We start from the raw sequence: 15540 nt of genomic DNA, 5'->3' as shown, positions 1-15540 counted from the left end.
GATAACTTCACAAAATGTATCAAATTATACTTCGTTTTAATATAAAGGTATTGAACTAGCAAATGTCTTAAACTGTGGTATTAACGTTTTCGAACGTCTCACTTAAAGGTACTCCGTTAGGAATACCTAAAATAACCCCTTTTTTTTTTAAGAAAAAAATTCTAAGACTTAAGTGTTAGTCAGAATTTAACGGAATTTAAAAAAATACCCATGTCTGAATCTTTGAAAATTTTTATAATTTTTTTTTAAAAAGAAAACAAGACATAAATATTTTAAAAATTTTGGCATAATTTAACAGTAAATCTTAATGAAATACCCTTAATTGAGACATTTGAAAATATTAATCCTCTAATTTAAAACAACAGTTCAATACCCTTATCTTAGATAAGCACATAATTCAATACATTTTTTAAGTTATCCCTTAAATTAATATTACTCCTAAAATGGGCAATCACGGGGCACTGGGCTGGTTTCCAGTTACTTCAAGTGGAATTTCAAAGCGCTTGGGGAAAAAAAGTGGAATCTGAACCTGCTGCTGGCTAAAGTGGCCCTCGAAATAGCAATTTTAGACGATTGTAGACGAAAGAATTAAAAATAAAAAGTAAAAAGTAAAAAAATGGAATTCAAAAAAGTCAAAAATTAAATTGGAATGACCCGATTGGTTAAGAAATAAATTTATATTGATTAAAAAAAAAAAAAAAAAGGAATAAAGCTACGAAAATAGACTATAGCTATTTGAAATTGGGCACTACATTGATGCTTTTGTTTTAGATGACAGTCACAGCCCACTGTCAGAAAATTAAAGCTCAAGGTCAGCAGAGGTCAGGTGAGGTGACCCACACAACACATCGTGTTTTTTCACCAGTGGACGTTAGATGATGGGCTGTGACCCATTTAAAGTCGCAGTGGGCCGTGACACTAATTTGTCGTTCGTTGCTGGTATATGAAATTGAAAGCTGGAAACCAGAAATAGGAGCAGTATTTAAATTGGAAGCCAAAAAAAAAAAAAAAAGGGATTTATATTGGAGGCCCTTTTTGAGTGGCAGATTGGCACAGAAGGGTGTACTGTATGAAGTGACTGGATGGGCAGATGTCCTGCTCGTCAAATCTATGTTAAGGACCTGTGACTGTAAAAATAAATAAATAAAAGCAATCAGGTTTTGCGCAATCTCTCTCTCACCCTATTGGCCCTTGCTTGATCCACTAGATTCAACTGTCTACTGTCCTTTAAGAGAGAGAGAGAGAGAGAGAGAGAGGGAGGAACGAAGTTGATAAATATCTGGGTTTTTGTGTGAAACGAGGACTTAAGGGTGCAATTGAGAGGTTTTTTTATGAGATGGAGATGGGTTTTGGTGTTATATTGAATCTGGGTTTTTTGTAGGGTTTAAGAAAAAGGTGAGAGAGAGAGAGGTGAGAGGAAAACTGGAAAAGCAAAAGACGTGAAGGGTGGTCTTTCTCATATACACAGATCCCTATGGAATGCAAGGGGGGGTTCCCAGCATCGTTTGCTAATATTCCTTCTTTTTGTTTAGTTTAAAGAGACCAGTTTTGTTGTTCTATTTAGAGAGAGAGAAAGAGCATAGAATTCTCTTGCATTGAGTCTTGTAGCTAGAGAACAAAAAAAAAAAAAAACCCAAGTTTTCAGATGGAGGGAGGCAAGAGGATTTTGCTATCATTAGTTTATTTGCTTCCCAATCATTGAGTTGCCTTCCTGCAGGAGATACTAGTAAGAAGAGTCTTTGGGAGTGAAAAAAGGAGGAGAGAGACAGAGAGAGGAAGAAGATGAAGTCCATGAATGATAATAACGGGAGCAATAATAACTGGTTGGGATTCTCTCTCTCGCCCCACATGAAAATGGAGGTTACTTCTGACCACCCTCAGCATCATCAACATCAGTACCATCACCAAGGCCAGCCTTCTTCTGCTGCTGTTCCTACCAGCTTCTACCTCGCTCCTCAACTCAACAACTCGGGAATCTGTTATGTGGTCGGAGAAAATGGCGGTTACCACTCTCCCTTGTCTGTGATGCCACTCAAGTCAGACGGCTCTCTTTGTATAATGGAAGCTCTCAGTAGATCACAACCAGAAGGTGTGCTTAATAAGTTTATTTTCTTATTTATCTTCGTTCTACTAAAAAAAAAATGATTCTTTACACTCAACTTTTATTTTGCACATCTTTTGGTGTTAAGGGATGGTGCCGAGTTCCTCTCCGAAATTGGAGGACTTTCTGGGCGGTGCAAGTATGGGAAGCCACGAGTACGGCAGCCATGAAAGAGAAGCAATGGCTCTTAGCTTAGATAGTATCTATTATAACCAAAATGCTGAGGGAGAAACGAGCAGGGAACATTCTTTGGACCTTCTCCAAGAACCCTTTAGGCAACCAGTTCAAGGCCACCACCTATATTATGCTGGACTTCCCTGCCATGAGATTTATCAAGCACCATTGGAGGAGTCTAAGGAGACCCATATAGCAGATTGTGGTTCCCAAATAGCAGAGGATGGGATACCTTCCCTGAAAAACTGGGTGGCTAGGCAGTACTCTTCCCATCATGCTTTGGAGCAGCAGATGAATAGCAACATGGTTGATGATGGTGGCAATTCTGGGTCTGTTGGTGCAGTGGGTTGTGGGGATTTACAGTCTCTAAGCTTGTCAATGAGTCCTGGTTCTCAGTCTAGCTGTGTTACAGCTACCAGGCAGATCTCACCTACCGGAACAGAATGTCTTGCCATGGAAACAAAGAAGAGAGGTCCTGGAAAAGTTGCCCAAAAGCAGCCTGTTCATAGGAAGTCCATTGACACATTTGGTCAGCGAACTTCACAGTATAGAGGTGTTACTAGGTTAGTTGATAGTATATGGTTAACTTGTGTTATTTTCCTTTTATTATTTTTTTCCTCTGTTCCTCTAATTAAAATTGTTTTTTGGGTTTACTTTTTCCCTTCTGAATGTTCAATTTACCTCCACCAGACACAGATGGACTGGTAGATATGAGGCCCATCTGTGGGATAACAGTTGCAAGAAGGAAGGGCAAACCAGGAAAGGAAGACAAGGTTAGTGAAATAAACAAAACTACAAAAGCCATTCTCAGTATTTGTTTGGAAGTATTCCCTTTTGACTGCAATTCTTGGTCCATTTCGTGTTCACATCTGACTTGTGCCTTGTTCATGACTCTTGTGGATGCCATTTAAATCGAATGATGCACGTTTCAGTTTATCTGGGTAAGCTTTTTTTCCCACCATAAAAACTAAATGATTAACTTCGCTTGAATAATCTTGTTATTGTATTAATTAAATCAATTTGACATGTGAACTTCAGGGGGTTATGATATGGAAGAGAAAGCTGCAAGAGCTTATGATCTTGCGGCGCTAAAATACTGGGGACCTTCGACCCATATTAACTTCCCGGTATGATTCGACCCGGATGTCTATCATTGTTATTTGGGTTTTCAGTTACTGAAATTCCCCCCTTCTCTTGGCCTTCTGACAGTTAGAAAACTATCAAGTAGAAGTGGAAGAAATGAAAAAGATGAGCCGGCAGGAATTTGTTGCTCACTTGAGGAGGTAAAATTCCGAGTTATTGTTGTACTCTGTTGCCTATGCTGCCTTTTCGACTCCAGATGATACTCAAGTGTTTCCCTTACTTTGCAGGAAAAGCAGTGGGTTTTCAAGGGGAGCTTCAATGTACCGAGGGGTCACAAGGTTTTTGTTTTTGTGTAGGAAAAATAGTTCATTCCAGCTAGTATTCTAATTTTTTGTTGTGTTTTTAAGTATTTGTTCTTTCTTTTCTTTTGCAGGCATCACCAGCATGGAAGATGGCAAGCTCGGATTGGCAGAGTTGCAGGGAACAAGGACCTTTATCTCGGGACATTCAGTAAGTTCATGCGTTTTCTAAATTCTTCTAGGCATGGTTTCATTTTGGTTTTTCCTAATAATGAGTTTTTTTATTTGAAATTTTTTCCATTATTTATCTTTTATGTTCAAAATTCATTATTGTCTAGTAGTGATAGGAGAAATTCGAAAGTTTGATTTTTATGACACCTCTGTTCTCTGTCTGTCTTTCCAGCTACTAGTGAATAGTCATGCTTTTATAAGGCTGCTGAATTGCTACTTTGAGACTGTAACAATGCACTTTTTTTAAGGCTGTTCCTCTTTGACGAGATAATAAAGAGAACCAAAGGGTTTGCTACATTTTAAGCTCTTGACAATGTGGCTTTATAACTTCCTTCCTCAAAACTAAATTTCAGGCACCCAAGAGGAAGCAGCCGAAGCTTATGACATAGCTGCCATCAAGTTTCGAGGTGTAAATGCTGTCACCAACTTTGACATCACCAGATATGATGTTGAAAGGATCATGGCCAGCAATACTCTTCTCGCTGGAGAGCTGGCTAGGCGAAACAAAGACATAGACTCACGAACTGAAGCCATTGATTACAACCCATCAATGCAGAATGGTGGGGAAGCCAATCAACCTGAGAATAACAACAATGGGAATGGCTCAGATTGGAAGATGGCTTTGTACCAGCCCCCTCAGCAAACACCAAACGCTTGTGTAGACTCACTTGATCATCAGAAATCTAATTATCGAAGTCCCTCTTTCTCAATGGCCCTGCAAGATCTGATTGGCATTGATTTAGTGAACTCGAGCCAGGCGATGGTCGACGACTCGGGCAAACTCGGAACCCACTTTTCAAATCCATCCTCAATAGTGACCAGTTTGAGCAGCTCAAGAGAGGTCAGCCCGGATAAAAATGGCTCCACAATGCTTTTTGCAAAGCCCCCATTAGCTAGTTCTTGGTTCCCATCAGCTCAGTTGAGGCCTGCTGCAATCTCCATGTCTCACTTGCCAGTTTTTGCTGCATGGACTGATACCTAGAAAATGCTTACATGTAAAGTTTTGCATGCACAAGTAAAAAAAGGAAATGGTGTTTGCTGGTGGAGGAAAGGAGGAGGGTGAAGTAAGAAGATTTTGATTGTCTTTCAAAAGTGTTTAGTGGAGGAAATTAGGCATTAATGAAAAGACAAATTGCGGGCCAACTATCTGTCTCTGGCCTCAAGTGTAAGAAACTTTTTCAAAACTGAACCTTTTTATGGTTCATATTGGAATGAAGATTTTGCAAAATGGAGGGAAGGATTAGGGGGGGGGGGGGGGGGGGGGTCTAATGATTATATTCAATGAAATGATGTTTGCAATATGGAAGTGGCCATTACATTATTGAATTTGCTTTCTTTTCTTTTCTACTTTTCTAAGCCCTGCTAAGTACAAAACCAGCTCAATGTTTCCCAATAATGCAAAGGGGCCTTGCTTTGACCACACTATCTCTCTTTATATCCCCCAATCTGTTCCTCAATCTGCATAACACCATCATTGCAAATTCCCTTTTGCTTATCAGAGCTTTCCTCAAAGGCAGCAAACATTCCACTTCATTATTCAAAAAAGGGGCTGGGAGAGACTCTTGGATGAATGCTTTTAGTTTCCATATTTTAGGATTTTACGATCATAATTAGTCAGGGCTTGTCTCCCATTTCTGCAAAAGCGATATGTTTAAAAATTTGTGTGGCTTTTCTAGTTCCATTTGCTGTAATCCAAAATATGATTTTGGATGCAAAAGCTATTCCATGTCCTGGTGTGTGGACGCTTCAAACAACTTTAAAGCCGCATATTACTGAGGGTTTCCCACGTGTTCCACCCGCTTGCATGCACGTTTGATCTCGATTGCAATACTTTACCATTATGTACTTAAATAATAAGACGACAATCAGGACCTCATTGCCGCTAAAGCAGGAAAAATCACCGAATAAAGTTGGAATTAGTTCTTTTGCATTATTGTACTTGGAGTTAATCATAAAATATAAGTACCATTTTGGTTCTTCGATCATGATTTTGCTATTTTTCCTTTTCCTCGAGAAAACGTAGGAATTTGATTTTGGGGTGAAATTCGTGTGTCGGGCTCGAATCATATCGATCTATGAATATAAAATTATATAAACTAATCATAATCCGCTAATTATGTGTTGGATTCGTGTTACGATCACAGGTCCTGTCAAATATTATCAGCCCGTGTCGGGTCTGAATTCTATTGAAGCATGGATGTAATAGGACTTTTTAGGCTAACCTTAATCCGATATGTTAAATTAAATGAGTCATATCTTTCAACTCTAACCTACTACTTTTATGTTGAGTTCGTATCAAATTCACGTGTCAAGTCAACAATTGTAAACCATTAAAACATATTTTTAACAACCAAAGGCATGTGATGCATAGGTAATGAAAATAAAATATGACTTCTAAAGTGTGTGTAATCACAACCAAACATGCAACCAAAATATAAAATGCGAAAAAGTAAAGAACACAGATATTTTGGTTACAAAGTTTCTTGGAAACTCTTTGTATCAAAGAGAAAAACCATTCCGGGGCAGCCAAACCCAGAAAATTCACTAACAGAAGAAATAGCTAGTTACAAAGCAATCACGCTCACATAACCCAATGCAATAGTCATACATTTAACTCTAATACGTACCTATACGTGAACATCTCTTTATCAGACCTCCTCTCTAAAGAGTTCTTCAATGGATTCCTTTAACTTAGATCTCTTCTCTAAGTTAAACTTCAATGGTTCATCAAATCACACAAACATGAAACTCTAAGAGAGTTAGCACATTTAACAATTTCTACCAAAACACCTTCTCTTAGCACAATGAGAATTCTACTATGGAATTCTTGGAATTACGTAGCCTATGAGCCTCTTTAAATATGTTTCTGAAATCTTAATTCTACTCAAACTTGGATTTGCATAGGTGGCATTCGGACCTGCAACTGAAACTGCATAAAACTCTGAAGCGTGTCCAAACCTCGAAACCCTAGAGTTCGAACAGTTGCATAAAGTAGTTCATCCATCCGCAGTCACCGCATAATCGTTCGGACTCCTTGCTGACGGAACTTATTGACTTCAGCGTCCGTTGGGCCCGTCCGGACGACTTCTGAATCTTGAGCTACTGACTTCACCATTGATGTAGCGTTTGGATAAACCTCTAAGTCTCTGAGTTGAGCATCTGGACTCTGGCAGTTGGGCGTCCAGACAGTCTCTAGGAAAAACCGACTTTCTAAGCTGTAAAATCTCCAGAATCTTTCATTCTTATTGATATTTTGTGCAGATACTTGTTCTGATCAGTTCTTTCCATATTGAAAAATATCTTTTGCAAATAATCTTCTGAAAGCTCTCTGGAAATACAGTGTCCCTATTATGAAAATTTCCTAGTATGAAAACGTTTTTGTCAAAACAAATGAGCCGATTAAAATAAACAAACGACTAACATCTATAAAATGTGTTCAAAGACTTGGAAAAGATGTCACCCACAAGTGGAGTTTTGCTTGATTTAGCTCAACTGTAGTTCATCCTTCCCATGATTCCATGAATATGGCGCAATTGGAGGGGGGACAATGGCAGAGAACAGTACTTTCAAGTTGATTAGAACATGTTTGGCAACCCATAGCCAAATTTCCAATTTTCTTTTCACTTCTCCAAAAAAATCAAATAAAAAACATTTCTAACTTTTTTACACTTTTTACATCATATCAATAATTTTTTATTATTATTCAAATAAAAAAAAATTCATTACAGAACAAAACTTTTTCACTTTTCCATAAAACATTCATCAATTTTATATCTCATCAATCACTTCTTACTACTATTCAAATCAATCCGTAGTGAAATGCCCCACCCACGGATTGCAACAGTTAAAAAAACCAAGAATTACTCTGAAATTATGCTGACAAAAAACCCAAAAAAAGAAAAGAAAAGAAAGAGAAGAAGATAAAGATAAAATCGGCCTTGATTGGTCAAAGAAAAAGGAGGCATAAATAAAGGGAAACAACCCAACAACTACAACACAACAAAGAAAAGGCCACAGAAACGGGATTGATGGTCAAAAAGATTGCAAGTCTCGTGGAAAAGAATGCAAAGCAAATAGGCACTTGTCATTTTTAAGAGAAAAGGTAGGGATCACTCATCTGAATTTTCTTCAAACTCTTTGAGATTAGTCAACAAATATGATTACAACCTTATAGTTGACAGCTTTGATAGCGAAAACAAAGCTCACGTAAGACATCATTGGCAATTTACTGGCATTCATATAGTTGGGCACACGAGCAAGCTAGGATCATCATATATATATATATATATATACTGTGCCTCATAATAATTCCAAATCTTTATTATAAAATCCCACAATGCACAAACCAAAGAAAAGTACGGACTCACAGTTTCAACCATTTGAAAAAATGGCCACTTAATAATTAGGTTCACAAACGATATGTCGTTCTTTAGAATGGAAATGAATAGGTACCCAAGGGGTGGTAATAAATAATAAAGATCTGAGAGCCTTGAGCAATTACAAAATGTTTGTGGTATTATAAATTTTACTATCATTAATTTTCTTGCATATTTATGCGACAGTTCAGTTTTTTTTTTTTTTTTTTTTTTTTTTTTTGAGAATAAGTGTAATGCGAAATGCCATATAGCATCAATGACGGTTGTGATATGTGCCGCATGGACTGTCACAATAATTTATAAACGGGATAAATGTAAACTTAATTAGTTTATCACCTTCCTCTTTTATTTTTTTTTCAAATTCGTACAATCGGCTTTGTAATTGTAACACTCTGGCCTAGACCAGTGTTAAGATATATATCAATACTTTGGACCCTAGGGTTCGTGAGGATCAAAGGTTGGGTTAAGCGGATAAAGAAATGGACCTGAAACGACATTCGAGCTGGTTTTTGACAGTTCCAGCATCCTATTCTGTCAGTTTTGGGGTTCTCAAGTAGGTTTTTGGTCCGTTAGAACCTTCTAACGTTAAGGTTTTTCACATAGGACCTTGTTAGAGAGTTTGAGGTTTATTTTGGAATTTGGATACTAATGGTTTTATTTTTATGTTAATGAATTACTTTGGAAGACTAGCATTTTGCTCTGGATAATTAATGTATTATGGTTTTATTAGAATTGGTTACCTTGTGATGTAATAAGTACTTTTTTTCCTATGCATTTCCTCATAGTTATAGGAATTATAGTTCCCTTGAGGCTTATTTATGTGGTAAATAGGTCTTGAGAGATGCGCTGAGTTAACTACTAATTATTTAAATTCTGGGGCGTTACAATAGTATGCCCTTACTTTCCGCAATAATAACACTTTACTTTCTTCTTAGACTTAGACTGCAATAGGCCTCTTGATTTTCTTTTACCTTTACTTGAGTCCCTCCCATTGGATCGACCTTTAGAGCTAGAGCAATTTTTCGAATGACTCTTAACAAATCAACCATGTGCCTCATTATCACTACATTTTTCATTTAATCTTGTCTGCACCTCTGTAGAATTCAAAGGAGACTTAACATCCACTAAGGAGATGGTATGTCTATTTGACAATATTGAAATAACAAAATTATTGAAGAAATCCGATAGTAAGCACAATAAAATCGAGACTTGATCATCATCATCAACTTTAATATCAATATTTTTCAAATTTAAAATAATTTTATTAAAGCCGTAAAGATGATCACAAAGAGGTGCAATTTCCTTCATCTTGTTGTCTCTTTCAAATGGTTACCATGTGAGTTTTTCATATACGAGTTCTCTAGCTTCGTCCAAATACTAGCAGAAGTTTTTTTCATTGACAACTTCTTTCAAAGACTTTATATGAAAGAAACAACAAAATAGCACTATAGGCTTTTTATTCAAGTTTCGCAATTTCTCCCTTTGAGGATGTTGATAGCGCTTTGCCACCCAAAATCTTCGCCAAGCCTTATTGTTGCAACAAAGCACATATCTTGATGCACCAAAGGCTAAAAATATTATGACCATCAAACTTATCTAGTTCAAAAGATGAAGTACAAATAATAGAAGGAAAAAAAAATCACTCAAAACCCAACATCCTAATATACTTTAAACCTCACACTGGCAAAAGAGAATTACTCTAAAAAAGAAAAATAAAATAAAATAAAATAAATGAACACATTAACAACCTCTTTTTATTTCTCTTGTGTGACAGCTTCCCAAAGAATAAAATCCTTTGTGTTGTGCGGCTGTGGCTCCCTTTCTCACTCCTTGTTTTTCACGCTGTGGCCGAATACCCATTCGTTTCCCATCTGAAAAGTTGGAAAGCAGAGAGTTCAAATTCGTGGGATATTATTATGGGTTAAATATGTTGGATTCCGTAATTTAACGGCTTCATTTTATTTATTTATTTATTTTTTATCACCGTTGTTTATTTCATATTGTAGATAATATTTCGTTTATCATTAAAGATGAAGATAGTACTTCTATTCAAAAATTGACGGAAGTCTACGTCAATACTTCTAAAAAAATTAAAAACTTTTTTTTTTTAAAAAAAAAAGCTCTAAAATTTTAAAAAATAAAAAAGGGGTGGCTCAATGGCCGGTTTAGGGGTGGCCAAAGCACCCCATGGGCCATAGGGGTGGTTTGGCCACCCCCAAACCGGCCATGGGCTAGCTCGAGCCACCCCATTTCTTTTTCAATTTTTTTTTTTTTATAAATTTTTAAAAGCGTCTATTTTTATTTTTAATTAAGCATAGGATATATGTCAAAAGGTGTTGACGTGGAATTTCGTTAATTTTTGGACGGAAGTACCATATCCGTTTTTAACCATAAACAAAATATCATCCACGATACGAAATGAACTACAAGAAGCAAAAAAATAAAATCGTTAAACCACAAAGGACAAAAACGTATTTAACCCTATTATTATTTATGACTAATGTATCTGCCTAAATAATGGGATAATAATTCATACTAAATATTGTAAGGACAATTATGGAAATAAGTAGTTCTATGTTATTTATTGTTTACAAAGATATACAAGAATCTCCACTACTTATAAAATGAAATCTAAAAAAATAAGAGAATATATTTCACATTATGCCTCTTGAAAACGTGTTTTCTATTGAATGTTAACTTTCTGGAACAATAATATTAACATCAGAATTACCATGCATATAAACAGGCAGCCATGTTAGTGACGATGATAGTCGCAATAAGCCAATAATGTTGTTGAAAATGTTGCAATAAGATTCTATAATACAGGGACAGGGGTAAGGGCTCGGACGGTCCAAGCAGAAATAAACGAGCGACAATTTCGGCCGTAATGGTCCCATTTTGTTTAGGGCCCTGTGACGTGTCGAATTGCTCGGGTACAGGTACAGCTATTAGAGTTAAAAGCCAAACGCAGTCGTACTGTCCAATAAGTGCGATGGAACGACCTTCTGGACGTATTATAATTTATTTGTAATTGATTTGGAAAGGGATATGTTTCCTGTGGAGGAACCCTGTTTCTTCAAAGGAGACCTTCCACTAGGGGGGCAGGGGCCCTTCAAATTAATCAACCTTCTTCGCCTTTGATTTGGACCACTCGGACAAGGATCTTTTTCATTTGAATTCGAGAAATGCTATAACATTTTTCAGTTCTCCTGGAATGGCATAGATGTAATTAAAAAATTATATCTATGTCCTTTTAGATGACATAAATGCAATTTTTTAATTAAAAAATTACATATATGCCATTGTAGGAAAACACGAGGAGATGCTCTAATATTCCTTTTCGAATTCTCTCTATTTAGTGTAAAAGTGAAGGTGTAGTTGACTTCTTATATTTCCTTAAAATGTAAAAAGACAACTACACTCTCACTTTTACGCTATTCAAATTGAGAGGATTCAAATTCGGACCACTCGTTCTGAAAATTTTCAGGAGAATTTATGGATATGAAAAGACGATATTGGCCATAGCCCGGCTCACCCAAAAAAAAAAGATATATATTATTAATTGCTTTGATAATAATTTTAATTTTTGGTTTGAAAAGGTATTTTAATGTCACGCAAAATTAATAAAACTTGAACTTCATTTTTCTTTTCTTTTTTGGGATAATTGCACTGTTGGTCCCTGTGGTATGCCATAATTATTTTTCACTCTCTATGGTTTAAAAAGTTCATGAGAGATCCTTGTGGTTAACAATAATTATAAATCGATCCCTACGGTTAAATTTCGTTAAAATTTTAACAGATTCTGTCAAATGCCACTTCAGCGCCACTTGTCCCCATCTTATTGGCAACACGTGGCGCTGACATGTTCCTCTTAATAAAATAATATAAATTTATTAATAAATAAATAAAAATACTTATTTTTTTAAAAAAATTCAAATTCAAATTCAAAAAAAGAAAAAAGAAAAAAGGTGGCAAGGGGGTGACGCGCCGCCACCCCCAGCCAAAGGGGGTGGCCAGGCGCCACCCCCAAAGGCCGCTGGAGGTGGCCCAGTCACCCCTTTGCTGCCTTTTTTTTTTTATCTTGTTTTTTTTTTAAAAAAAATAATAATAAATTTATATTTTTTTTTATTAAAATGGACACGTGTCACCATCTTATTGGCGACACGTGGAGCTGATGTGGCATTTGACGAAATCTGTTAAATTTTTTAACGGAATTTAACTGTAGGGATCGATTTGTAATTATCGCTAACCACAAGGACCTCCCATGAACTTTTTAAACCAGAGGGAGTGAAAAATAATTATGACATGTTACAAGGACTAACGGTGCAATTATCCCTTTTTTTTTCAATAATGATGAAAAAATGTGAAGTTCAAATTTGAGTGAATTTATTGTGGTTTTGGTGCGTTGTAGATCGATTTAGGAGATGTGTGGCTAAAAATGTAGGCCGAGTGTACGTGGAGGACCAAAAGCCCGTATAGACAAGGTCTTGTCCCATATTCATCGTGTCCTATTATGTCGTGCCTTCAACATATTTCTCATCGTTTTGGTTGGAGTGGTCTCAAATAAAATTATATGCAGTTTTTTCAATGTTTACTTTCAAATTCTTCATGAAAAAGAGAGAGATTGAAATAGGTTTGAACCATTACAAAAATTATAGTGGTAACTATTTGATAACCCTTTTTAACAAGTATTTTTTGGTTTTCTGGTTGAAAATATATATATATATATATATATATATATATATATATATATATATATATATATATATATATATATATATATATATATATTGTTTTTAATGTGACATACTAATAGTTTTGATAAAAATTATTTGTTAATGTTTTGATTTTTTTTTTTGAATTAAAAAAAAAAACTAATTGTTAGTATAGTTTTTGGTATAGTGTGAATCAACACGTTCTTCAATGTTCTTCATGCTTCCAAGATTTATGCAAAACAAAAATTAGCTTGTGTGAAAATAATGCTATGTACATAAAATAATCAGTCTGTGTTTATACTTAGGGTATGGGCTAAAGAGGTGGAGTTAAACCTGAATTAAAATTCATGCTCCTTCTCGATCTATAAGTGCTGTCAGAGTTCTACTTGAATTTTGATTCTTTAGTAGACATATAATTTGATACGATCCCTCATATCCCAATTCTTTCGAGAATAGGACTACTAAACAAACTAGGACTAAGAGTCTTATTCCAATTCTGCAGGGGATAGAACTGCTGATTGGATTATAACTCCTATTCCAATTCAACTTAGAGTGCAGTGTTAATCCGGAATTCCTAGGATATTTAATTTCTTGGGAATAGTTGTTAAGTGTTTATCTCTTGGAGTATAACTTTTCGAGAGTCCTGCTATCTCCTTTTTGGGCCGGACCGAGTGAAATTATTCTCAAAACAAACAAACCAAGGAGTGCAAGTATTTTTTATTTTTTTTGTGGTTAGCACCTAAATCAAAACTAAGAGTTTATTTGGCAAATGATTGTAATTATGGAATATTTGTTTGAAAAGTAGTAAAAAGTTATTGGTGTAATATAAAATATTAAAAAGTTTAGAATTATTTTATAGAAAAGTAAAAAAGTTTTGTTTTATAATGAATTTTTTTATTTGACTTTTTTTTTTTTTAAAAAAAAAAAAAGGTGAATGCAAATAAAAAGGGAATAAAAGTTGTTTGCCAAACATGCCTTAAAATCTATAAGCCCGATCCAACGGACCAGCCAAACTGAAATCACAGGAAAAAGTCAAATCGGGTTGGTGCGGTTTTTGAGGAATGGTGGGTTTGGTGCTGATGGTCAAATATCTTGTTTATGAACACAGTCAATTCGATAGTCGAAATCTGACAAACACTAACCCGAAAGGTGGGTGCTCACGCTAGTAGGGATTCGACATTGATTGCTTAAATTACGCATATTTTATATAAATAAATATATATATATCATAATTTATTAGTCAATTAACAAATAGAATCGTGCTGATCAGCAGCAGGCAATTTTCGTTTTCAATGGTATACAGGCAGGACAAGTGTAACTTTATGTGGTTTCACCAGAGGACTGTTACAAATTTAATAGAGTAGATGAAGCCCATGGACGTGTAGTCTTCAGAGTGGCCCACTCTACGTGATTTTCCACTCTACGTGATTTTTGTACATGGATCATATATAATATTATAAAAATTATTACTTTTCACACCTATTTTAATTATATTAACTAACCTAAACGTAACATATTTTAAAAAGTTATTGATAATATCAATTTAACGGGTATAAAATATTACGTTAAACCCATGACATTTGTATGGTTTGATTTTTACCAGATTCCATGAGAGAAAATGGAACAAAACAGGAAGGAAAGGACAGAAGAACTAATTTTCCCTACTATTTCCTTCATCATCGATCTCCTCCACCGTAGACGAGAAGAACAAAAAATGTGTCGATTTGGAGTCAAATTCCAGAAAGAGACGTAACAACGGCATGAAAAATGAAAAAGCATCTGCAAGCTGGGGTCCTCCTGTTCAGATATCTGTGCTTCTTAGCACCCTGGCATTAATTGTCATTTTTGTCATTATCATCACACACTCCGGCCACTTGCTTACGATCGTCCTGGTGTTTTGTCCCTTGTATTTTCTCCATGCCTCCACCCAAGTCCAACAAGAACAAAGCATGCGTGAATAATGAACGATTAATATATATCAATGCATAACACTGTCGTACAAGTTTCCTTTCTTTTCTTTTTTTTCCTTCTTCCAAAAACATTTGACATTTACGAACAATCTAATCGAAATTCTCTTGTTCTTAATATAAAATCTAGGGTTGTAGGCAACGAAATTGGAGGTTGCAAGTTGTGAGAGAGAGAGAGCAGGGAAGGCAGGAAGGATAAGGACGGTTTTGGGGACATATCTCTGACCTCAGAAGCTGACAAGACGGAAAGAAGGTGTCCGTACATGGTTTATAGGGTTGCCTAGCCTAGAGAGAGAGAGAGAGAGAGAGATGAAGAAGAGGGTGGTCAGAAGGGGGAGGTGGTGGGCATTAGTGGGGAGAGCATAGAAAATGAAGGGAGCTGTCAACGTCCCGTATCTAACTCAGAATCTTTGGACCCTGACATTTTGCCTCGTGATCCGGCTATTACTTGCTGCGCTCCTTCCACGTTGCATTTTCTAGGCCGTCTCTCTCTGTGTGTTACAGTCCCGCCGTAACTGCCGTGGCTGTTTCTTCAGAACCGGCGGGTAGAGAGAGAGAGATCACGGAATCTAGGGTAGCAGGGTATCCGCAGCG

General features: G+C 36.1%; 1 protein-coding gene across 1 annotated transcript; it reads left to right on the top strand.

Moving 5' to 3' along the window:
• The first annotated feature begins 1185 nt into the window (after positions 1-1185).
• On the top strand, positions 1186-5120 carry LOC133870917 (AP2-like ethylene-responsive transcription factor ANT). Its single transcript, XM_062308193.1, has 9 exons — positions 1186-2089; positions 2190-2838; positions 2966-3048; positions 3208-3216; positions 3314-3402; positions 3485-3558; positions 3646-3696; positions 3792-3868; positions 4242-5120. The coding sequence occupies exons 1-9, from the start codon at positions 1783-1785 to the stop codon at positions 4868-4870; spliced, it is 1968 nt and encodes a 655-aa protein (XP_062164177.1). The 5' UTR covers positions 1186-1782; the 3' UTR covers positions 4871-5120.
• Positions 5121-15540: the final 10420 nt, after the last annotated feature.

Source organism: Alnus glutinosa, chromosome 6 (assembly GCF_958979055.1).
Source record: "Alnus glutinosa chromosome 6, dhAlnGlut1.1, whole genome shotgun sequence".
Classification (NCBI taxonomy): Eukaryota; Viridiplantae; Streptophyta; class Magnoliopsida; order Fagales; family Betulaceae; genus Alnus; species Alnus glutinosa.
This window is presented reverse-complemented; position numbering and strand designations above follow the sequence as displayed.

What these genes read in the sequence shown, in the direction of transcription:
- LOC133870917 (XM_062308193.1), top strand. Translation starts at nt 1,783, where the DNA reads ATGAAGTCCATGAATGATAATAACGGGAGCAATAATAACTGGTTGGGA. An exon ending in CAGTATAGAGGTGTTACTAG is followed by an intron (nt 2,839 to 2,965) that starts GTTAGTTGATAG and finishes TACCTCCACCAG; the next exon opens with ACACAGATGGACTGGTAGAT. An exon ending in TTTGTTGCTCACTTGAGGAG is followed by an intron (nt 3,559 to 3,645) that starts GTAAAATTCCGA and finishes CTTACTTTGCAG; the next exon opens with GAAAAGCAGTGGGTTTTCAA.